This window comes from Populus nigra, chromosome 4 (assembly GCF_951802175.1).
Source record: "Populus nigra chromosome 4, ddPopNigr1.1, whole genome shotgun sequence".
Classification (NCBI taxonomy): Eukaryota; Viridiplantae; Streptophyta; class Magnoliopsida; order Malpighiales; family Salicaceae; genus Populus; species Populus nigra.
Window position 1 is genome coordinate 13,400,897 of NC_084855.1, and position 20,809 is coordinate 13,421,705.

The window sequence follows — 20,809 nt, forward strand, 5'->3', positions numbered from 1 at the left end:
GCCCCAGTTGGGCTTCCACATGGGAGCAGCGGACCAGATGAGAACTGTAACTACCCATGACTGATGTTGACTCAATTCGACGATATACAATGATGTCCGAATGCTAGTCAAATCTCAATAATTTGAGTTCACATGTTTTTTTTCTCGCAGAAGCGCCTGTCTTTATACCCTTTTAATTCCTTAATTTTGAATTAAATTCCTCATCTCAAATCCGATGAAGGTGACGTGTCACATACTGCACAGAATCATCCTTAAATCTTGATTATTCTCTTAAGCGGGCGCGCTTACGTATACGTATGCAATTTACATACGCGTCTCCTTGGAATAGCTCCATTTGCTTAACTCTACGCGCTGCTCTGTTTTTCAAATAACAAAAATAAACCAGTACCTTTCTGCCTTTTATATGGCGACAAGTGGAAGAGCTAGAGGCTAGCTAGATCCTCAAGGGCATACCATACGTTCAGATAGGACGAGTTTTTTCCACGTAAGCATAGTACCAAAAATTATTTTCCAAACTTTATTAAAAAAATCTAACACAACTAGAACAATCATACATGTACATACATATACTACATACGCTATCTATGATTCTATGTCAACGCGCAAACAAAATCTTCAAAAGCTCTTTTTTCTCAATTTGTTCGGGACTTAGTTGAGGTTGTCTTCTAATTTTTTTAAAAAAATATATATTGAAATAACAATATATCAAAATAATTTAAAATAAAAAAATAAAACTCTTAAAAAAATACAATTGTATCACAACAATATCATTAATAGCAGTGCAATTGAGAGGGCTCTCCGATGAATGAAAAGCGGCAGGTACAGAAGATGAACAGACGAGAAATCGTGTCGGTATCAGATTCAAGAGCAAGAAAACCATTTAGCTTTGGCATTAAAATCTTCAAAAGCTCCACTACATGCATGGGAATGTCTGCAAGTGCCCATGCATTTAATATTCAAGACTCGATCACAGAATTATAAGTTTGGACATATTATTCTAGGGATCATATGTACCTTTTTGGCTTTTTTTTCATTTATTTTCTTAACTAACAAAAAAACTTTATTTATTATTCAGCATATGCAAAGTAAAACGTGTTTTTTTTATATAAAAAAAATAACACAATTTTAAACGTAAAAACAAATAAAAAAGTCAATTTTCTAATAGAAATAGGAATAAGGATAACTCTTTTTACTTGTTGTGAATGAAACACTTATTATTGTATTGTAAAGTTTGTATAATAACAAACACTATAAGAATGGAACGCATCGATGGAATATTCTATCAAGATCTAAACATTATTTTGTCATCAATTTATATAGCCAATGAATTTACCAATAAAAAAACATCATTGAAAAAAGTTTTTGTTAGGGATTTGCTATCCATTGATATTCTATCAGTAATTTGTAATGTTAAAGAAAATAACAATGGAATATTGGCACTAAAAAAATAAAATGCACTAATGAGATCCCATTGGTCATTCTGTCAATAATTAAATTATTGATAAAATATTTCTTTGTTGATTCCGCTAGCAAAACCTAAACTTTGACGATGAAATTCCAAGATTGGCGATAATTTATGTCACTAATTCCATTAGAAAGTTCTAAAACTTTTAAATGTAACTTTTTGATGAAATAGCATCTATATTACCAATAAAATCACTGATGAATTTTTTTTAGTTATTTAGTTGTTAATAGATTTTATTAATTTTAATATTTATTCAAAAATAATTTTACAACAATAAATACATCTCTACATAGATGAAGGTAAAAGGAGATGGGGGAATCTGGAGCCAAAATATCCTAAATGAGGGGCAGGAATGTAAAGCCATATATTTCATCACTTTCTCCCGATTCTTCTTGTTGTCTTTTTCTAATTTGCCTTTTATTTGTTCTTCTAATTTGGCTACTTACTCCCAACTAGTCCTATGACCCTCATTTCAAATTCTAGCATTGATTGGCTTGGACAGATAGTTGTGTGTCTAGAGTTAAGCAATTCGACCAAACCTCATTTTTATAGTTGATTCTATAAGTATCTCATAAACTCAATTCATATTGAGTCCATCAGTTGCTCGAATCTCAAACTATCATTGAGGATCATAAAATAGATAGGTAAAAGTGTTTTTTTTATGTTTTTCAACCATTACAGCGCTATATATTTTCTAAAAAAAGTCAATTATAATTACAAGAATTAAAAAAAAAAAAAAAAACCTTATAACAGGCATTGTCGCTCAACTCTGTACAAATTTCTTCACTCTTTACCCATATCTTCATATCCTCTTTCTTATGAGTTTCCTTATTAGCTCCATGAGAGTGAGCCCACGCCCAAGTTGTTTTTCTTGTAAAATAAACAAGTTGTCAAAAAATCTAACAAATAAACAATAAATTAAAAATTGAAGAAAAAATCGAAGTAGTAGAAGTAGTAGCACTCTTATATAAAGCACTTATTTTTATATAAAATTAGAGTTTGATTTATTTTTTAAATTCAAATATTCAAATTTTAAAATAGTTTTTAAAATTGTTGTAATTAATTTGATGTTCTGAATGAAATCTTAATTAATTTGAGTCTACCCTTAGAAAAAATAAGCTGTAATTAACATATCAAAAAGCAATTTTCAAAATCCAAATTCATGTTTCTCTATCTCTGGACGCTTGGCAAACATTCCTATGCATGCTGTGGAGCATTTGAAGACTCATGGGTTGTTTGGAAGTAATCTAATAATTATTTTTTAAAATGTTTTTAAATTATAAATATATTAAAATAATATATATTTTTTTATTTTAAAAAAATTATTTTTAACATCATCACATTAAAATATCTAAAAATACTAAAAAAATATTAAATTAAAATAAAAAAAATTAAATTTTAAATTTTAAATTTTATTAAAAGTACTATTAAAACACGAAAACAAAATGCAGAAGATAAAAGATTTTCTTGCTCCTGAGTCTGTATTCCATGAGCGACTGCATAGGTCACCCTTGTACAGCATGCGTACCTGCGTTGACTGTACTAGATTGTGAAATTCTTTTCACAAGAGAAATAGTTTTTGCTATTGCGCTAATGGAGGAAAGAACTGGAGGAATGTTCCATGAAAATGATAACTTCGTCTGTAATAGGCGTTCAAAAAGACCTGACCAACGGCAAGCAACCGGCGACGGAGTTATCACTTGTTTCATATGGCGAAGGTCCTTAGCTTCTGACTTTGTTAAGGAGTTATATTTAGGTATGATTAACTATTTATTATTGTCTTGATATACTTTAATGATGTCTTCATAACTAATTTTTATTTAATTATATGATAATTAAAATAAATATTTATAAAAATATAAAAGAATTAAATTTTAGATAAGAAAACATATATTTTTTAAGTTGAACTCCAAATTCTTTATTTATGTTTTTTTATGAAAAAAAAATACTTTTTATTAATAACATGGTTTCTTAATGAAAATCCAGGATAAGTAAAATAACTATTTACGAAAATCTCAGTTATTTAAATTAAGGAGTAGAGATATTTATTTTTGGATGCAAAACTCTCATCTCCTTATTGATTTATTTTTTAAAAAGAAAACATAGTTATTTTTATTATTAGTATATTTTTTAAAACAAAACCTTATCATACTCTAAAAAGCAATTTCTAAACAAAAAAAAATAAAAAAAATAATTTCTTCATAATTTCTATGTGGAAATATGAAAAAATCAAAGAATAATTAATTAATGAAAATTATTTTATTTTCATTAAATATTCATGTGCAACTTTATTTTTAAATTTATTGCATTTTAGATTTATATATAATTATAATTGCAAATATAATCATAAAAGCTCTAATATCCTTTAAGAAGAATGTTATAATTGTATGATTTTTTAAATAGCATTGTAATTATTAATTTAAATAAGAATATATTTTAAATTTAAAACAACATATTTTTGTATCGGCTCATTAATTAAAAAATTACAGTAGATGACCCATAATCTAATGCAACAATTTTCCTGCCACCTATAGAGCCAGAAAAGCATGGGTGAGTTTTTTTTTTTTTTTTTTTGACACTCGAAACTTAATTTTCAGTCTATTTTGACCATAAAATACCCTAAAAAACTAAATTATCATATTTCTAATCTTCACACATCAAAATATTAAAAAGTTAAATTGAATAAAAAAATTATTTACAAGCCTCGATTTATTTTTAAAAAAATTATTTTGGAGAGAAAAATCAACATCATTGAATTCACCTTGTATAAAAATCAAGATTGAATTTTTTTTTTTGTGCCAAGAAAATTTTTTTCTCTCCTCTTTATTTTGGAGACTCTCCAATCTCTCATGATCCAAGAATTAAAAGATGATAAAAATAAAATTTGGTTATTGAAATATAAAAGCCTAAAACTTTAATGATCATATTAAAAATAAAATCTAGTGAACTTTTTCCAGCTTTCGTGGGATATAGTTTGAGGTTGTTTGGTATATTTTATAATAATTATAATTATAATATAATATAATATCATAAGGTGTTTTTGAATTATAGAGATATAGAAGGTGCTATAGATATTATTTTTCTTACAACAACAACAATAATAATAAGAATGAAAATACATGGTAAGCATGAAGTAGTGTTTGATTACGGAGTCTCAAAGACAGCCTCAGAGCTATAACAATTCCAATCCTCCAAGAGCAGGTGCTTTGGATTCTGATTACCAAAGCAAGCTGATCCAATCTTTCATTGATGTGGGGGTTAAGCCTTGCATAACGTAGTTAAATACTAAAGTCCATCGACCCCTCTCTTTGACTGTAGCATGCCCCTGGATCTTCGAATCAACCTACAATTTGTTTTAGGCATATAGCTCTAACTTAACTAGCATTGGTCTCAACCCTACCCAACAGGCAAAACTGCTACTGATCAGCACCTGAGCTAGCCCAGGTGGCTATAACAATGCACGTACTGCTTGAAAACTGTCTAGTCCAACAGTCCAAGCTCTTAGAGGCCCCCAAGTTCGGTTTCTCAGTCAGGCCTAAACATGAGACTCGACATTTTTCGATGTAGCAAGCCCTGTGAGGAGTCTCAGCAGCCCGATTAGACTTCTTAAACATTATACATTCTTATGGACCCAGTTAGAGTCTAACCTGGGCAACGCTCAACCTATCTTGATTTGAGCCCAGGCCCCAATCCAATTCTACTCTGGTTTTCTTTTTCATACTGTTTCAAACAAAGTACCCAAACATTCCTTCTCTGTTCTTCTTTTGAACAAAAGTTGCTCGAGTTCTCATGATTGTGAGAAATTTTATCCAATTATCAAATGAATTAATTATAATTTCATTGGACCAGAGGTAATTTGCTATTTTAGTTGAGATAAAATATTATTTAACTCTAAAAAGTTATTGACATGTCTGCGCTTTTCGAATAATGTATGCAATGTCATATTATAGCCAAGCATCGGCATCTGTAGCAATGTTTGAATCTCCATGGCGGCGCCTCCATCACTAAGCGGTGCGTGCAACCAAATTCTCCTTAGCTTTATGCTTTTCTTTTTTTTTCTTCTTCCTTTTCTTTTCTCTCTCATCTTCGATTTTCATCCATGTCCATGCAATGTTTCAAGATAAAATAACTGAATAGAAAATAAATCGAAGAAAACCACAAAGTTCATTAAAAAAAAATGTTGAATGATTAATTCAAAAGAGAAAATAAGTAAAAAAAAAATGAATATCAACACATGTTAGCTTTTCAAACCATGACCCAATTCATTAGACCAAAACCACTATACATGGACAAACTATGAAACTTAATTCTCAACCAATCAAATATTAACAAATCAAATATTGATGAATGAGTGGGGGGGGGGGGGAATTCAATTATAAAAAGGATCCAAAACTGAAAATAATAATCAAAAGAATAAGAATAAAAATTAAAATAAAAAATAAATTAGAGAACAACGACAAATTTTTTATCAAATTGTGAAGTTAAAAAGAAAAATCACTTATTTTTTGTTAAAGTGATATATCATAAATTTGGATTGAATGATGAAATTGAAGACAAATAAAAATTATACAAAGAGGTCACAAAAAAGAATTAGAAATTAGAAGAATAAGGACCAAAATAAAAAAATTAATATATCACAAATTAGGATTGAATGATGAAATGAAAAACAAATAAAACTTTTACAAAAGGATCAAGAATACAAAAAATAAATCAAAAGAATAAGAACCAAAGTTGAAATATCAATAACTAAGAGGACGACTCTGAAATATTGAATGACCAACATGATTTTAAAAGGGAGGAGAGAGAAAAAAAAAGGAAAAGAAAAAGAAGAAAACCCTACCAGTAAAAATCCCTCTCACCACCACCACCATGCATAGCCCCACTAAAAAGAAAACGTCGTGATGATTCCAATGACATGATAGAAGGGTTTTTTTAGCCGCCGGGAGGCATTACACGCCCTGCCAAAAAGCCGTGGGCGCCTCCCACACACTAGCCACGTTTTTATTTTAATAATATTTTATGTTTATAAAAGACTAAATTATCCTTGACCAACTTGACAATAACAAAAAAAAAAAAAAAAAAAAAAACAAAGATTAAAAGACAAAACAACCTCTCAATGCATGCTTTAATTTTTTTGATTTGAAGGGTTACTATGTCATTTTATTGTGCTTAAAAAATAAAAAAATAAAAAAGTTGTTAGATGCCAATTTAATTTTTTCTATTTTAAGGGTAAATTAGTAATTCTACTATGCTTTTTAAATAGAAAGATAATTCTACCCTGATCAATTTAATAATGACTAATGGGTCATGTGAAAAGATAAAAATACACCCAACACCAAGGCTATTGATTTTCTTAGAAGGTCAAAACAATAATTACATTGTCATGGCGAATAATAAAATATATTTATGGCCAAGATGTTTTTTTCTTTTGTTTTAGCTTTTTTGTTTTGATAATTATAAATAAAACTTATTTTTTGAAATCGTAGCAAAAGGAATTTAACCTTATAAAATTTGATTCAAATGATACTTTCTTTTTGTTAAGACTAATAAAAAATATAGGTGGTAATATAATCTTAGCATAAGTAATTGATACAAGATTCTTTGCTCTAGAAAACCTAAAATTTGAATCTAGTGTTGTATGTGATGAAGCCATGAAAAGTGTAGACTTTGATTAAGCTTTTCATAGCAGCAACTTAGGCTAATGAAGTGACTGGACTTTACCACTAGTTGGTGGGTTGACCATGTGACTTTGATGCACACCTGGAAAAACAAATTATTTATCATAATAAAAGAACATCTGATTTTTAAGTTAGTAAATGTATGAGGAAAAAAAATACTATGTTTGGTAAAGGATTTGTAGTGGGAGCAAGAGCAGGGGAAGAGCAATATGGCTTTGTGTGATATGCTTTGCTATTCTCAATGGAGTTCTGTATTTTATGTTTTGTAGTTTTTCAAGTTAACTTACTTGGCAACCCAAGGTATTTATATACCTCAATAACGTGAGTTTACATACCGAAGAGTGGAGAAATGATGGAGAGCTACCTCATAGTGAGTGGAGAAAAATGAGTTGTTGATTAATATATAATTAGTAAAGAGGTTGGTGTTTGCTATTGTTGATGGAGAGCTACCTCATAGTGAGTGGAGAAAAATGAGTTGTTGATTAATATATAATTAGTAAAGAAGTTGGTGTTTGCTATTGATTATGGTGCCTTATTATATCATTGATTGAGAGGTTGGTGATTGGTAAGTGCTTTTTAAGGTAACATGTCAGCAATTATGAGGAAATGTGGTGTTGTACCGATAATTTATGTGTAAGAATAGGTTATTACGACACCATGTTAAATTTATTAGAGGTTACAATTCTTTATTGAGATGCGCGACAACCACTAGAAATTTATGAAATACTAGGTCGAGTCCAAATTGTATTTTGTTAGGATTGAATTGAGACAAAATATAATTTAGGCTCAGCCTAAACAGATAAGTTGGTTTGTCTTGTTATTTTTAATATGTTGAGTTTGTCTTAAATTATATGTCCAAGTAAGAAAATAAATATTTATGTACTTAATCTTTATAAAAACTTAAAGTTATTTTGTGAGGTTTTTTATTCTTTATATTTGGGTGGCTAAAGAAAAGAGAGAGAAAAATAAGTTTTTGGTTCCTTGAGATTTTGAATAAGAGAATAATTTCATATAACATCTTACATTATTCTATTTTTTTATAGTAAATTTTTATAATCGTCTTTCTTGTGAAGTAGGTTTAATTTTGTATAACATCATGCAATTCATCAGAAAAGAAAAGAAATCAAGTTTTTTTTAGCCTTTCAACTTCCAAGTTCGTTTGTGAGGAATTTGAATAGCAAGGCAAAGAGAGAGAAATGTTTGGTAAATTCATTAAGTAAAACTGTCATACAATAGGACTTGACAAATGGATGCAAATGCAAATTAATATAAAGCAAACTTGCTGACTTATTGGATACCCACTTGCATATATGCATACATATATTTTAGGTTGACCTCTACCAAAGGCAAGGCAATGGACTAGCTTCCATTGTAATCCACAAAAAGTGGAACACAACAATGAAGAATAAGAATCCATGCCTTTTTCTTCTCATCACTCAATTACTTATATTTATTCTCACAGTATATAATATTGTAGACCAAATGAAGACATTAAATCACAACTTCTTTGTTTCTTTCTTTATAATTTTTTAACTCTGGTTGTCATTGCCATGGTCCTTGACATGGAATGCAGCAGCACCAGCAGGTTTTCGAGAGAGAGTAGCATGCACCCCAGGATCATGATGGCTGCATGAAGAATTGTAAACGATTGAATTGTTAACACCTTGCACATTACTGTTCATAAATGCTCTCAAAGGAGATGGCCCCATTGCTTTTCCATTGTGGTTCTTGTCCTTCTTCTTGCTGTTGCCTTCCTCGCTACTGCTGCTGTCACTGCCTTCACTTTTAGGATTACCCTTCTTGTGGAGAAAATGAGAAGTTCCTTCAAAAACTTGTTTCTTGGGAGAACGGATAACTTCCATGAAAGCACCTTTGTTTTCACCGGCAATTGTAATTACCTTCATGCCACCATCCTCAGAATCTGAAGAATTCTTCTTGCGGTTACCTTTCTCCTTTGTTTGAACATCTTTAGTAGTTTCTTGCTTTGCAAGACGAGCGATGCCAGAGCTGAGACTGTCTGCAAAGTCCCTCTGTGAATCGCGCGCCACCTTAGGCTTGTCAAAAGTCTTTTGAACCAACACAGTTTTTTGCTCTGCCACTAATGGAATCTTGGGTTCGAGATCTGCATAAGATTTTACTTGGGAAGGTGGAAGTGTTAGAGGAGAAGGTGGTGGAGCAGTGGGCCTAGGCTTTGGTGATTGAGGTGGGGTTTGAACTGCTGGCTTGATGGTTCTTAGAGATGGTCCAGGGCTAGGCACACGAGTTGCATTGGTGGTTACAGCTTTAGTAGCTGGAGAATTTTGCACTGAGGATGTGACTGTCACTGACTTAGAAGCATAAGAAGTTGGCACTGAGGATGTGGTTGTCACTGGCTTAGGGGCAGGGGAAGTTGGCACTGAGGATGTGGTGGTCACTGGCTTAGTGGCAGGAGAGGTTGGAACCGAAGAGGAAGTTGGTGCTGGTTTGGGGGTTGGAGAAGGTGGAAGTGAAGAGGTGGTGAGTGGAAGCACTGCGGAAGTTGGGACAGGAGAAGTGGGCACTGAAGATGAAGGAGCAGGTGCCCTTGAAATTGGAGATGTTGGTACTGACGCAACACCACCTGCAGCTCTTGCAACTGGAGATGTTGGAACTGAAGCAACACCGGAAACAGGTGGCACTGGTTCGGGTGGGGGAGCAGCTACAGCCTGTGGTCCTGCCGCAGCAGGAGGAGTGGTTTCTCGAGGCTGTGTCGGCACTGGCTGAGGTGGAGCAGTTGGCCTAAATGCAGGTCGAGCAAGAGCTGGACGGGGTTGTGGAGGTGGTGGCTCTGGAGTTGGAGTTGTTGTAGGGGCAGTTGGCCGAGCTATTGATGGCAAACGGAACCATGGACGAGCAGGGGCAGGTTGGTTTGACATGTCGCGGAGAGTTTTCGGATTTCAGAACTTGACTAGATAAGAAACACAGGAATGAATACAAGTATAGATGGTAAATGAATGTGCGTTGTTATTTATAGTTTTATGATTTTATGACCCATGAACCTTAAGCTAAGCTTGATATAGAAACAGAAAAAAGAGGGGAAATTAAAGGAAAACACCATGCGGAACCCACACTGTTGCATACAGAGATGAGAGAAGGAATAAGAGAAAGGCATCAGATTCAGAAAGCACTCACAGATCACAAGGGCTCGCCCACAATCCAAGATTGGTATCAACTACAGTCGTATAGAAACTTGGCTTTTCAGCCATGGTGGAATGACTTCTCTGGTCTCATGGGGGGATCGTTGGATTGAATTGATAGGTAATTATTAAAAACAATACAGAGTTCGACGCTAGCTTGTTTTGCTTGCTAAAGAAAAAAATGGGCAGTCTCCTGCCATCATTTTCTAAAATGTTCCTTTCATTCATTAAGTTAATAATTCGAAAAAAAACCCTAATCTACATTTTTCTAGACAAGTATTTAATTTGTACAAGAATCCACCTGAAGCAACAGCAGAGAAAAAATTATTGATCCTGGATTTTTATTTTATTTTTTTTGCCCCTGAGTTCTCAGTGCTGTTTGAATTTTTAGTGACCACAGAAGAAGATTCAGCTTCCAGCCTGTCCTTCGAAGGGCGGCTACCAATTACGTTATACCTCAGCAAACTTTTAATCGACACCATTATCATTGACTTTTTGGTGCATGGTTCTGCATTTTCTCCCACTTCTCTAGCAGAGTTCATATGAGCCGTCTTTTTCTAGATACGACAACGGCTGTCCACCGACATCGTATTCACTAATGTGCTAGAAAGCATATTATTGCAGCTTCACTCTACTCTCCCTATTTCCCGTTCTTTTTTAAAGAACCACAAATTTTCAATATGCTCTGCAGTTAGCAACCGCAAAACATACTGTAATAAGATTCTTGAAATCCCTCAGAAAATTTTAGTGCCGTAGCTGTCTGTGTCTTCATTTTCACTTTGCTTGCTAGATAGCCAGATTGTGATTCTTTCCTTCCTTGTTTTAGCTTTCTAAATTTTGTTTACCTTTACGACGCTTCAAGATTGCCCCTCCGTCTACGTAATTATGGGTGCCAAAATAGCTGAGAGAAGATGGAGAGAGGTAGCAATCAAATGATAGCGACTCAAAATACTCCAAAGTTCTCCATTGTTGTTAAAGAAAGGAAAAGAACGCATAGAGGGTCCAGGGAATATCTACCCTGTCTCTTCATTGCGACTCAAAATACTCCAAAGTTCTCCATTGTTGTTAAAGAAAGGAAAAGAACGCATAGAGGGTCCAGGGAATATCTACCCTGTCTCTTCATTGCTACTTAGTAGTAACAAAGGTTGTAGGATCTTCATTTACAAGTCCCCTTCAAATATTATTTTAGTAAGCATTGTAACTTCACAAGAGATGAACAAATTTGTGGTTAAGTGATCACCAATGAAACATGTCAGGAGGGGATGCTAAAATAGAATATCAAGCATAGATTCTTCTTTTGAAAATATTAATCAAGTATAAAATGGGTTTTTCACTGTCTAGAAGTGTAATGTTCATCATCTCATAAATTATTAATTATTATGGATGGACTATGCAAAAAAATTTATTTTTTGAATTTTGTTATCAAATTTTTTTTCTGACAATTTAATCTTAATTAAACGTCAATTAATTTTGATTTTTTATGGAAGGGTGAGCTTAAAAGCCGAGGGACCAAAATGAAAAGGCATCAAACATGGATGGCGTGCCATAAGTTTCATAAAAGATACACTTTGGTCCTCAAACTTCAAAAATACTACAGATTATACAATTTGGTAGCTTAATATTTTTTAAATTTAATTTTGGTGTAAAATTTTATTTTTGTTATTTTTAATTCTTGATAGAGAGAGGAGAGAGAGAGGTCTTTAGATTTCAGCGATAGAAAGAGAAAATAACGTTAATACCGATTTAGACCATCAAAATAGATGATATTTGTGTCAAAAGGTTCCATTTGATAAAGAGAGTTTATATTATGTATTTTTTTTTACCTTTAAAGTTCATGATAAAATAGATCACAACTCAAGTTGATTTTTTGTTTCAAGTTGATTTTGTTTTTTTGAGATGATTTTTTTTTGGGTTTTATTAGGCCATAGATAGATTTATCACGATTTCTAATATGTTTTATAGGTGTTTTGGGTAAAACAATATGTATAAAAAAGAGTTTTTAGGTTAAAAAACTGTCTTGATTTTCTAACCATCATAGTGGCCAGAATCTGGACAAATCACAAGATATGTCGTCTAATTTTTTTTCAAAAACATTTGAGGCAAACGATATTCCTAGTTGAAAAAAAAAAAAGTTCAGTCACGCAGGCCTGCCAAGACAACCTTGTGTGTGGGCCCTCACAAAATGAGCTTGGTAGCGCCTCACAGAATTCATACATGTTAATTCGATCCTACAATTTGCATGTACTAATCCAATGACCAGGCCAGCAGTGCCTGGTCTTTGCTCTCTTTTTTATTTTTTTAAATCAATGATTTTTTATTTAATTTTTTAAATTTATATTTAGATTAATACCTCTTCTTTCATTTATTTTGTTTAGAGAGCATTTAAAAAAAACAATTATTTTTTGTGCATTTAAATTTAAAGATTTTTTTTATTCATCAATAATTTCTTTTTTTTTTATGGATGAACTTTATTTTTTAAAGTAAAAAAATCTATTTTTAGATAATATTTCTAATATGTGTAGCCTTGCAAGGTGTTTTTTTTTCTTTTATTTTATTCAATAAATTTAATTTATGTTTCTATTTGTATTATCATTTACTTGAATAAAAAAAAATATTTTAATAAATAAATTTAGCAAACACAATCGAGTAAGTATCTCATATTTCAAGATTAAATATTTTAATCTATACCTGTCTATAATTAATTTTTCAAGTTTTATTTTTAGGTATCGTTAATGACTTTTTATTTATTATTTTCACATATAGTTCTTGATTTATTTGATTAATGCATAAATTTTTTTATTTGGACTTAAATCTTTTAAACTACATAAATACGTTAAAAAAACCTCCATACAATTTTTTTTATAAGAAATAAAAATGTTTGACCCAAGGGAGAACATAGGTCACATAACTAATAGAAACTAAAAGGGTTAAATGTTTTACTGTAGCCTTTTTACTATAATTTTAAAACTCGACCCGACCTAGCGGGTTAACCTACGACCCGGTCGACTCCGGACCAGAATCGGGTCGAGTTTTAGAAAAAATAGAGGAAGGCAAAAACTCGGGTGAAATGATCAAAAACTCAATAGCAACCCATTGACTATTTATTTTTTTTTAACAAAAACAATATCGTTTTGCTTTATAAAAAAATTAGGATCGACTCAAGATAACTTGATGACTTGGGCCTTGGGCCAAGCTTAAAAACTATATAAGTTCACTGTAGCTATAGACTATTGACATTGTGGATCGGAATATTAAAATTATGATGTTGCCCTTATTAATAAAACATAATTGGCCTTGGTAGTGGGGTATAATATTTTTTTTGTTGTATTTTGCAAAATAAAATGACTAACATACCTTTCATGGAAAACAAATGCACTGCCTGGGTATTTTTTACATTTTCAAATTAAAAATACAATAAAATGACCACAATATCCTTGACTTCCAATTATCTTCAACTTAGATTAGGGTTTTTTTGTCTTTTCCTTATGGTTTTTCTGTTACTATCAAGTTTGGTTAAGGGAAATTTAGTATTTTATCATTTATAAATTATTATTTAATGTTAAAAGGTGGGTTGCATATGCAGATCACGTAGACACGTGGGAACGCCCACTCTTTTTAAACGACGGAGTGTGTGGCTAATAGATATCAAGTTTTGCACCAACGTCCTTTTTTCTTCTTCTTTCTTTTCTCTCTCCTGGTCGATTTCAGCACCTTCCCCTGCATAATTCTCAAAGTAGCCCTTTGATTTTTTTTTCTTTCTTTCAGATTTGGTCCTTATTATTTTTGTTGCTATTTATTGTATTTTAAATAATCCATAGAATTAGAATTTTCTTTCAATTTAATCCTCCTTTGATATTTTTTACCTTTTAAATTTGATCATCATTTTTTTTATTGTGATTGTTTTTCCATCATTATCTTAATTGAATTATTTTTCTAATTGCATCCCTTAATATTTTATTTCATCTTATTTTATGTTAAATTTGGTCCTTATTCTTTTAATTTCTAATTTTTTTATCTTTTTTTTAGAACTTTCTTTTTTGATTTCATCTCTCGGCATTTTATTTATCGGGATTTTGTTAACCTGGAATTTTACTTCATGGTGTTTTAGGGTTTGCCTTCTATAGGATGGACCTAGGTCATAAGTTTAAAAGATTGGACCGGGTTGGCTTAGATTTTTTTCAAGTTTTTTTTTACAATTGATTTTTTTTATTCTATCTTTTTATGAGATTATCTCAATTTCATATGTTAGGTCAAAGGTTTCGTATATTAACCTAGCTTGACCCTGCCCAATTTTGTTTTTTATTTTTTTAATTTATTTGTTGTTGTTGGTTTTTTTTATCATATTATCCAATTATACGAGGTTATTGAATCCAATAATCCAACTCTTAGATTTCTCCTACTTCTTTTAAAAGCATTATGTTCACCTAAACATTTTTCTTTTGAATTGAAAAACTTTTTGGTCTGGCTTGTGCCACACAACGTGGCCACCAATATAGTTTAATCTAAATTAAATAGCAAAAAATAAAAAAAAAATATTACATCAGACTATATTAACTTGAGGTGAAGGTGTGATTTATTTTATTTTATATTATGATCTGATTGGATCAATTCTGCCGTGTTTAATTTAATTGGGCATTTTAGCCCCTATTTTAACCCAAAAAAAAAAACTCGAGTCGAAGGTGTAATGTGATCCATAGCAGCCACCATAATCTTCGTATCCAAATCCAATAAATCATTTTTTTCGGAGATATTTCATCCACCATTTCAGTGTGGAGGGACATTTCTTCACATTTATCAGTTTTATTTTCGTTTTAATCCTGAGGTTTGGAAATCTGATGAATATGTTTTGGGTGGGAGTAGGTGCATTAAATATAGGACACGAGACGAGAGGTTGAATCAAGGATTCCGAGGGAGTGGTTGAGGCTGAATATATCGCTTTGGTATGTTAAGTGAGGCAACTCACGTTAATACAAGATTTTAAGTTACCAGGATAGTTCAGTTGTTACTCCTAGACTGTGGGAACAACCAGTGGCAGGCTCATCAGAAATGATTCCGCCTGTATATCTTAAGACCATCTTTCATATTTATATGACTCGTAATGTCCGTTATGCTGCATGGTTTCCTGGCCTGCATAATGATCTTTTCCTTTTTGTGTTATTGTAGACAATCTAGCACGTTATCCTTGGGAGGTTTCTTGTTTTGGAAAATGATCTGATCTCTATTGCGCCGCCCGTGTAAACAAGATAGCATATTACGTACTCTTCTAGCAAAAGTTTTGCGCCATATCCCTGCATCCGGATAGATTGTTTATTTGTATCCATGAACTGCTGCTATCTCTTTCGACCACATAAGCTGACTTATTTTTTAAGGCTATGTGAGCTAACAGGTCCAAAAGGGAACTGATCCGAATGTGAAAAGGAGATTACGGAAGTGCACAAGAAAACAATCAAAGAATCAGATGATCTGCTGGTGGGGTAGCTAGTTTCTTTTAATTGTATGTAATAGAACAAGGGAGAGAATTAGCTTAAAGGGAGAGGGAAGAAATTGCAGTCAACTATAATCTTCTGCTGCTGCCGTGTATTAGTCTAACTCTCAACTCCTTCAAACAGAAAGTAATTCTTCACTATTATTCAGGACTGCAACATTTCCATAAATTTCAAAATTACTTCATGTAAAGTTGATTAAAAAAAAAAGAAAAGGCAAAAGCGTAGCCTGAGAGAAGAATGATGCAATTGCATATGAACTGAGCTAGTACTTTTGACATTCTTTTGCCAAACATTAGTCAGTACCTAGAGAAGAAACTTGGTATGGTTTCTGTTGAATTTACAACACTGTGCAAATGCTTTTTCTTACAAACTGAGGAGCATCTAATGCGTTGTGAGTTCATGCTGCTTTATCTTATATACTAGTGACAAGAATACAGACAATCACAGTGGAAGAAAATGAAAAAAATCTCAAGTGCAGATAATACAAATGACCTGATATAAAGGCAGAAAACATACCTGCTTGGTTTGTGAGAAAGCTCACCCCCGGGGTTGCTATGATTCAAGGCCATTTAGTGAATTCAAACACTTTGAGAACCAAAGTCAATTCCAGTGGGGATTTGCCACAGGAACAGAACAACGTTAATTGCATTCAATGCAATGTGAAGGTTTCTGGCTGTTTCATTCCCTTTTTGCATTGCAGGTACTAGAGCTTCTGCCGCTGCCCACAACACCGTAATGCCTGTGCTACAATTAAGAGAATTTGGTAGTGATGAAAGTAGAGAATGTACACCAATTTCTTCTCCTGTGGCATTGCATTCGTGATTCATTCTATCAAATATATATCTAAATCATATCACTTCGTGCTATGCCAAAAATATCATTAGGTATCTATAGAAATTAAAAAATATACATATAAAGAAAGAAAGAAAGAAAGAATAGTAAAATATAGCATTTTCTTAGAAAATTGCAATCCTCACTGTCAAACATATTTTCTTCTCTAATGACTCCCTTTAATAGTAACTCACTGCAGGAATTCTGAATCACTACAATTATAACTGTTCCTTTTTCAAGCCTGTGGACCTACCTCAGTGAGTTGCTGAATTTTGAGTTCAACAGGAGATGGTGCAGATTCCACAGGTGTGCCTTCAGGAGTAACTGGGGTAGGTTTCACTTGCTTTTTAAGTTCATTGATATCATTCTGCATGGTCCTAATCATAGTTTTAAAACCCGGCCCGATCCAGCGGGTCAACCAAGGACCCGGCTGACTCAGGGCTGGAACCGGGCCGGGTTGAAAAAAAAACAAGGGAAGAAAAAACCTGGCAGGTTGACACGGCGACCCGGTTGACCAGGCAAGACCCAGTCAAAAACCCGATTGCAATCTATTGATTTTTTTTTTTTACTAAAATAACATCGTTTTAATTTTTAAAAAAAAAATGACCCGGTAACCCGGTCAAAACCCGGAACCGGGGCCTTGAATCGGACCGGGTCTAAAAACTATGTTCCGAACACACCTCCATTACCATCCCAAATACCAGCCCACAAAGTGTAGAAAAATAAACCAGCCATCATAATGGGATGGATGAGTGCAAATGACCTTCCCTCCAATATCTCAAACTCTCCACCAACAGCCTGCAGTCCAATGCAACAAAAAAAATATTATAATGAGACTGTAAAAAATCATCACATGAAAGATTGTGGGTGTTTTTCATAAGCTGATAAAATTAAATCTAGAAAATTTGATAATCTCTCTGATATCTACAACAGAACACTCCAAAGTTTAAGTCAATATATTATTTGTACAAGTGATGGGGGAATGAGTATTATCTTGGTTTAAATGTTTCTTAAACCTTATTTAAGTATTATATTAGACTTATATTGTGTTAGACTCGAAGTCTACAGAGATGAGTCTTATAGAGATGAGTTTTGACTTCTTGGTCTTCTTAATAAAGTTTATATAAATAGATCTTTTTAGAAGCATAAAGAAGGCCAAAAAAGAGTGTTTTTTTATAAGTGTCATTGGGTCCAACAAGCCCTCCCGATCTAGTTTTATTAGCCCATGAAAAGCGCCTCAATCTTTTTTTTGAAAATTTTTTCTAGCCTCATAATTGGCACCGCATGTGGGAACCAAGTAAAAAGTCAGTTCATTCCTATTTCTCAAAAGTTCCTTTCATAGATGATGAAATCCTAACCTATCAACGACTATATCTATGGCTACGCTAATAAAATGCCAGTGGCTAAGCCAATGGTTATGCCTAAGGTATGCCCCACGTCAAGGCTACACCTACAAACTACTTTTATGATGGCTTATACACACAATATATCTTTAGAATTTTTGAGGATCTAATGATACACAAAAAAATAATATTATCCACGGTAAGTATTTCCTCCCTAACTTTTATTAGGTTAAGTCTTTCAAACATGTCTGTTTGCAAGACTTAGAGGCTCTAATGATACATGAAAAAACTATGGTGTTTTATACAATGTACACATCTCCATAAATATCTCTATAAATATCATAGATATTTATATTAAATATCTTAGATATTTCTTAAAATATTTATTTTAAGAAAGTCTATATAAACTTATCAGCATAAAAAAAAAAAAGGTCAGATCTCATCTCTCTATATTTCAAATGTAATCCTATTTGTTTCTGCGGCTGGGCTGCGCTTTTTAAAATATTAAGATTTTTTTTCAAATTAGTTTTTGAGTGTTTTTTGATCTTTTTAATATATTAATATCAAAAATAATTTTTAAAAAAATATATATTATTTTAATACATTTTCAAATAAAATACATTTTAAAAAGCAATCACTCCTAGAATGTCAAACACTATCCTAAAAAATTATTCATTATTCCCATCACCTATATAAACAACATACCAACTTAAGCTTCAAAGTGTTTTTCTTGCACATATCACCGGGCCACTAAATTCTCTAGATTTAATTTTATTAGTCCATGAAAAGCGCTCCTAATCTTTCTATCAATGATTTTTTCCAACCTCATCAAAATCGGTCAGCAATTCTTTCCAGAAAATGAAAAACTAGAACAAAAGAGCAGATTTTTAAAACTTCTTTATGATGGGATTGCCTTTGTTTCTATAAAAGAAAGGTAACGTGAGCAATGCAAGTGAAAGAGAAGCTGAACTTAGATGCCGGATTGTTTCAGTGAAGAGCTTGTGTGGGTTATGCGAGTCCTTTTTGCAGACATCTGATTATGATGAGTTAGAAGAAGGAAGAGGCAGTTTTGCATGCGTGGATAAATGGAGTGTTATTCTTTCAAGCAGACTTGGAAATTTTAGAAGGCGGAGTGTGATAGCCATGCTCTCCTCTGTTTCTTGGCTAGGGCAAGAGAGGATCACAGGGCACACCTAAAGATAAGAAACTGAGATTTGCAAGAATTTTTCTTAAAGCTTTGTTAGGAAAACGAGCCCAACTCTGGAAGATTAAAGATTCCATCACACAGTGTGGAGGAGCATCATCACAAAGGCCAATAAGGGCTTTATGTCGTCTGGGATATTCCAAGGTTTCGGGCTTGCTTTGTAGTTCCGCCAGGTAGAGGCGAACGAACCCAGAAAGAAATGCTACTAATTGCTAAACACTGTTATGGCCTGTAGGCTTTTGTAATCTGCCATGGGGAGCTATTGTGAAATCCCCATCGTGACTTTAAGCTTCGAATCTTATTTTCTTTGGGCCAAATCCTAATATTTCCTTGCTTATTGTCTTGATCCTCTTTTCAAGTCAAGAAATGAAAGTAATTAACTTGATGTATATACTATTTTATTTTTGACGTGAATGATTATATCCCAAACTAGAATTTAAAAGTAATTACTCTAATTCTTAAAACTTGACCTTGAAAGAAATTAGTTTTGCCGGTGAAAGGTATTGATACTAGAATTTCTAATATCCAACACATTTGCAGGATATAAAGTAAATGGTGAAATTAAAAAAAATATTTGATTACTATTCTGGGATAAAAAAATTAGAGATAAGAACATGTTTAGTTGAAGAAATAAAAATAAAATTATAATATTTTTGAAGTTAATTTAATTACTTTTAAAACATAATATATACATTGACTCATGTTATTTTTATCTTTATTCTCAACATCGGTCCTATTTCAAGGTTGTATTAGAAGATAGTAAATAAAGGCCACTAAAATATTACACTTTAACTTTCCTGTCTCCTCCGAAATGGAATTGGCATTTAAAATGATATATCCTCACAAGATTAACATACGTCTTGTTCTTCATTGACCCAACTCGCGTTTAAGAGGCATAAGAAGATAGGAGGAGAGAGTTAGCTTCATCTTTGACTCGGTTGTCGGACCAGCGTCCAACTTTCCCCCCAATCAAGATGGATCAAAAGCAAGAACTTAAAGGAGATGCTCAGATGCCAGCAATGAAATAAAACTACTGGTCAAGGAAACGACAGGAAGTCTCACCTAAAATAGAACTGCAATGGTGTCCCTTGGGGTTCCCAAAGGATGCAAGAATTGGTTTGCTTTGCAAGAGGGATGAGATTAAGCAGTACTCTTAACAAAGAGTCAGCCAGAAGAATAATTAGATGACATATGAATTTCATGCACTCTTGGATGGGTGAGATCCCACAGGGCCACCAGCCCATCTAAGGATCCAAAATCCAAAAAACAAATCTCAAGAAAAACAACCCGTTGTCACGGTTATATTCCACTAAAAAAATTCCAAATTACAGCTTTGAAAAGAAACCTTCAAAGGTGTCATTTGAATTCCAGAAATAAAATGTTTGGAATGAAAAGGGATAAAAAGGGGATAAATAATGAAAAATTAAAATGACATTCTAATTAAAGTGACTCGAGTAAACTCATATTGGTAGTAGACGCTTCACTACTTGTTGGGCCAAATTTTTTTAAATATAAAAAAACAATCAAGGTGACGCTAGAGTTTCTAAAAAAACCAAAAAAATTGAGACTCTAATTATTGAGTCGACTGAATTTATTAAGCTCGGTTAATTTAATAATATAAAAAATAATGTAAACTCAAATAAATCT

The 20,809-nt window shown here is 32.6% G+C and overlaps 1 protein-coding gene and 1 pseudogene across 1 annotated transcript; both read right to left on the reverse strand.

Annotated features, from left to right (window-relative positions):
* Positions 1–8,331: 8,331 nt before the first annotated feature.
* LOC133692904 (uncharacterized) lies at positions 8,332–10,367 on the reverse strand. The gene has a single exon (XM_062114073.1). It carries the CDS (start codon positions 10,035–10,037, stop codon positions 8,673–8,675), a length of 1,365 nt encoding a protein of 454 aa, XP_061970057.1. The 5' UTR covers positions 10,038–10,367; the 3' UTR covers positions 8,332–8,672.
* A 5,976-nt stretch (positions 10,368–16,343) lies between these two features.
* On the reverse strand, positions 16,344–18,696 carry LOC133690856 (uncharacterized; annotated as a pseudogene).
* Between the last annotated feature and the right edge of the window lie 2,113 nt (positions 18,697–20,809).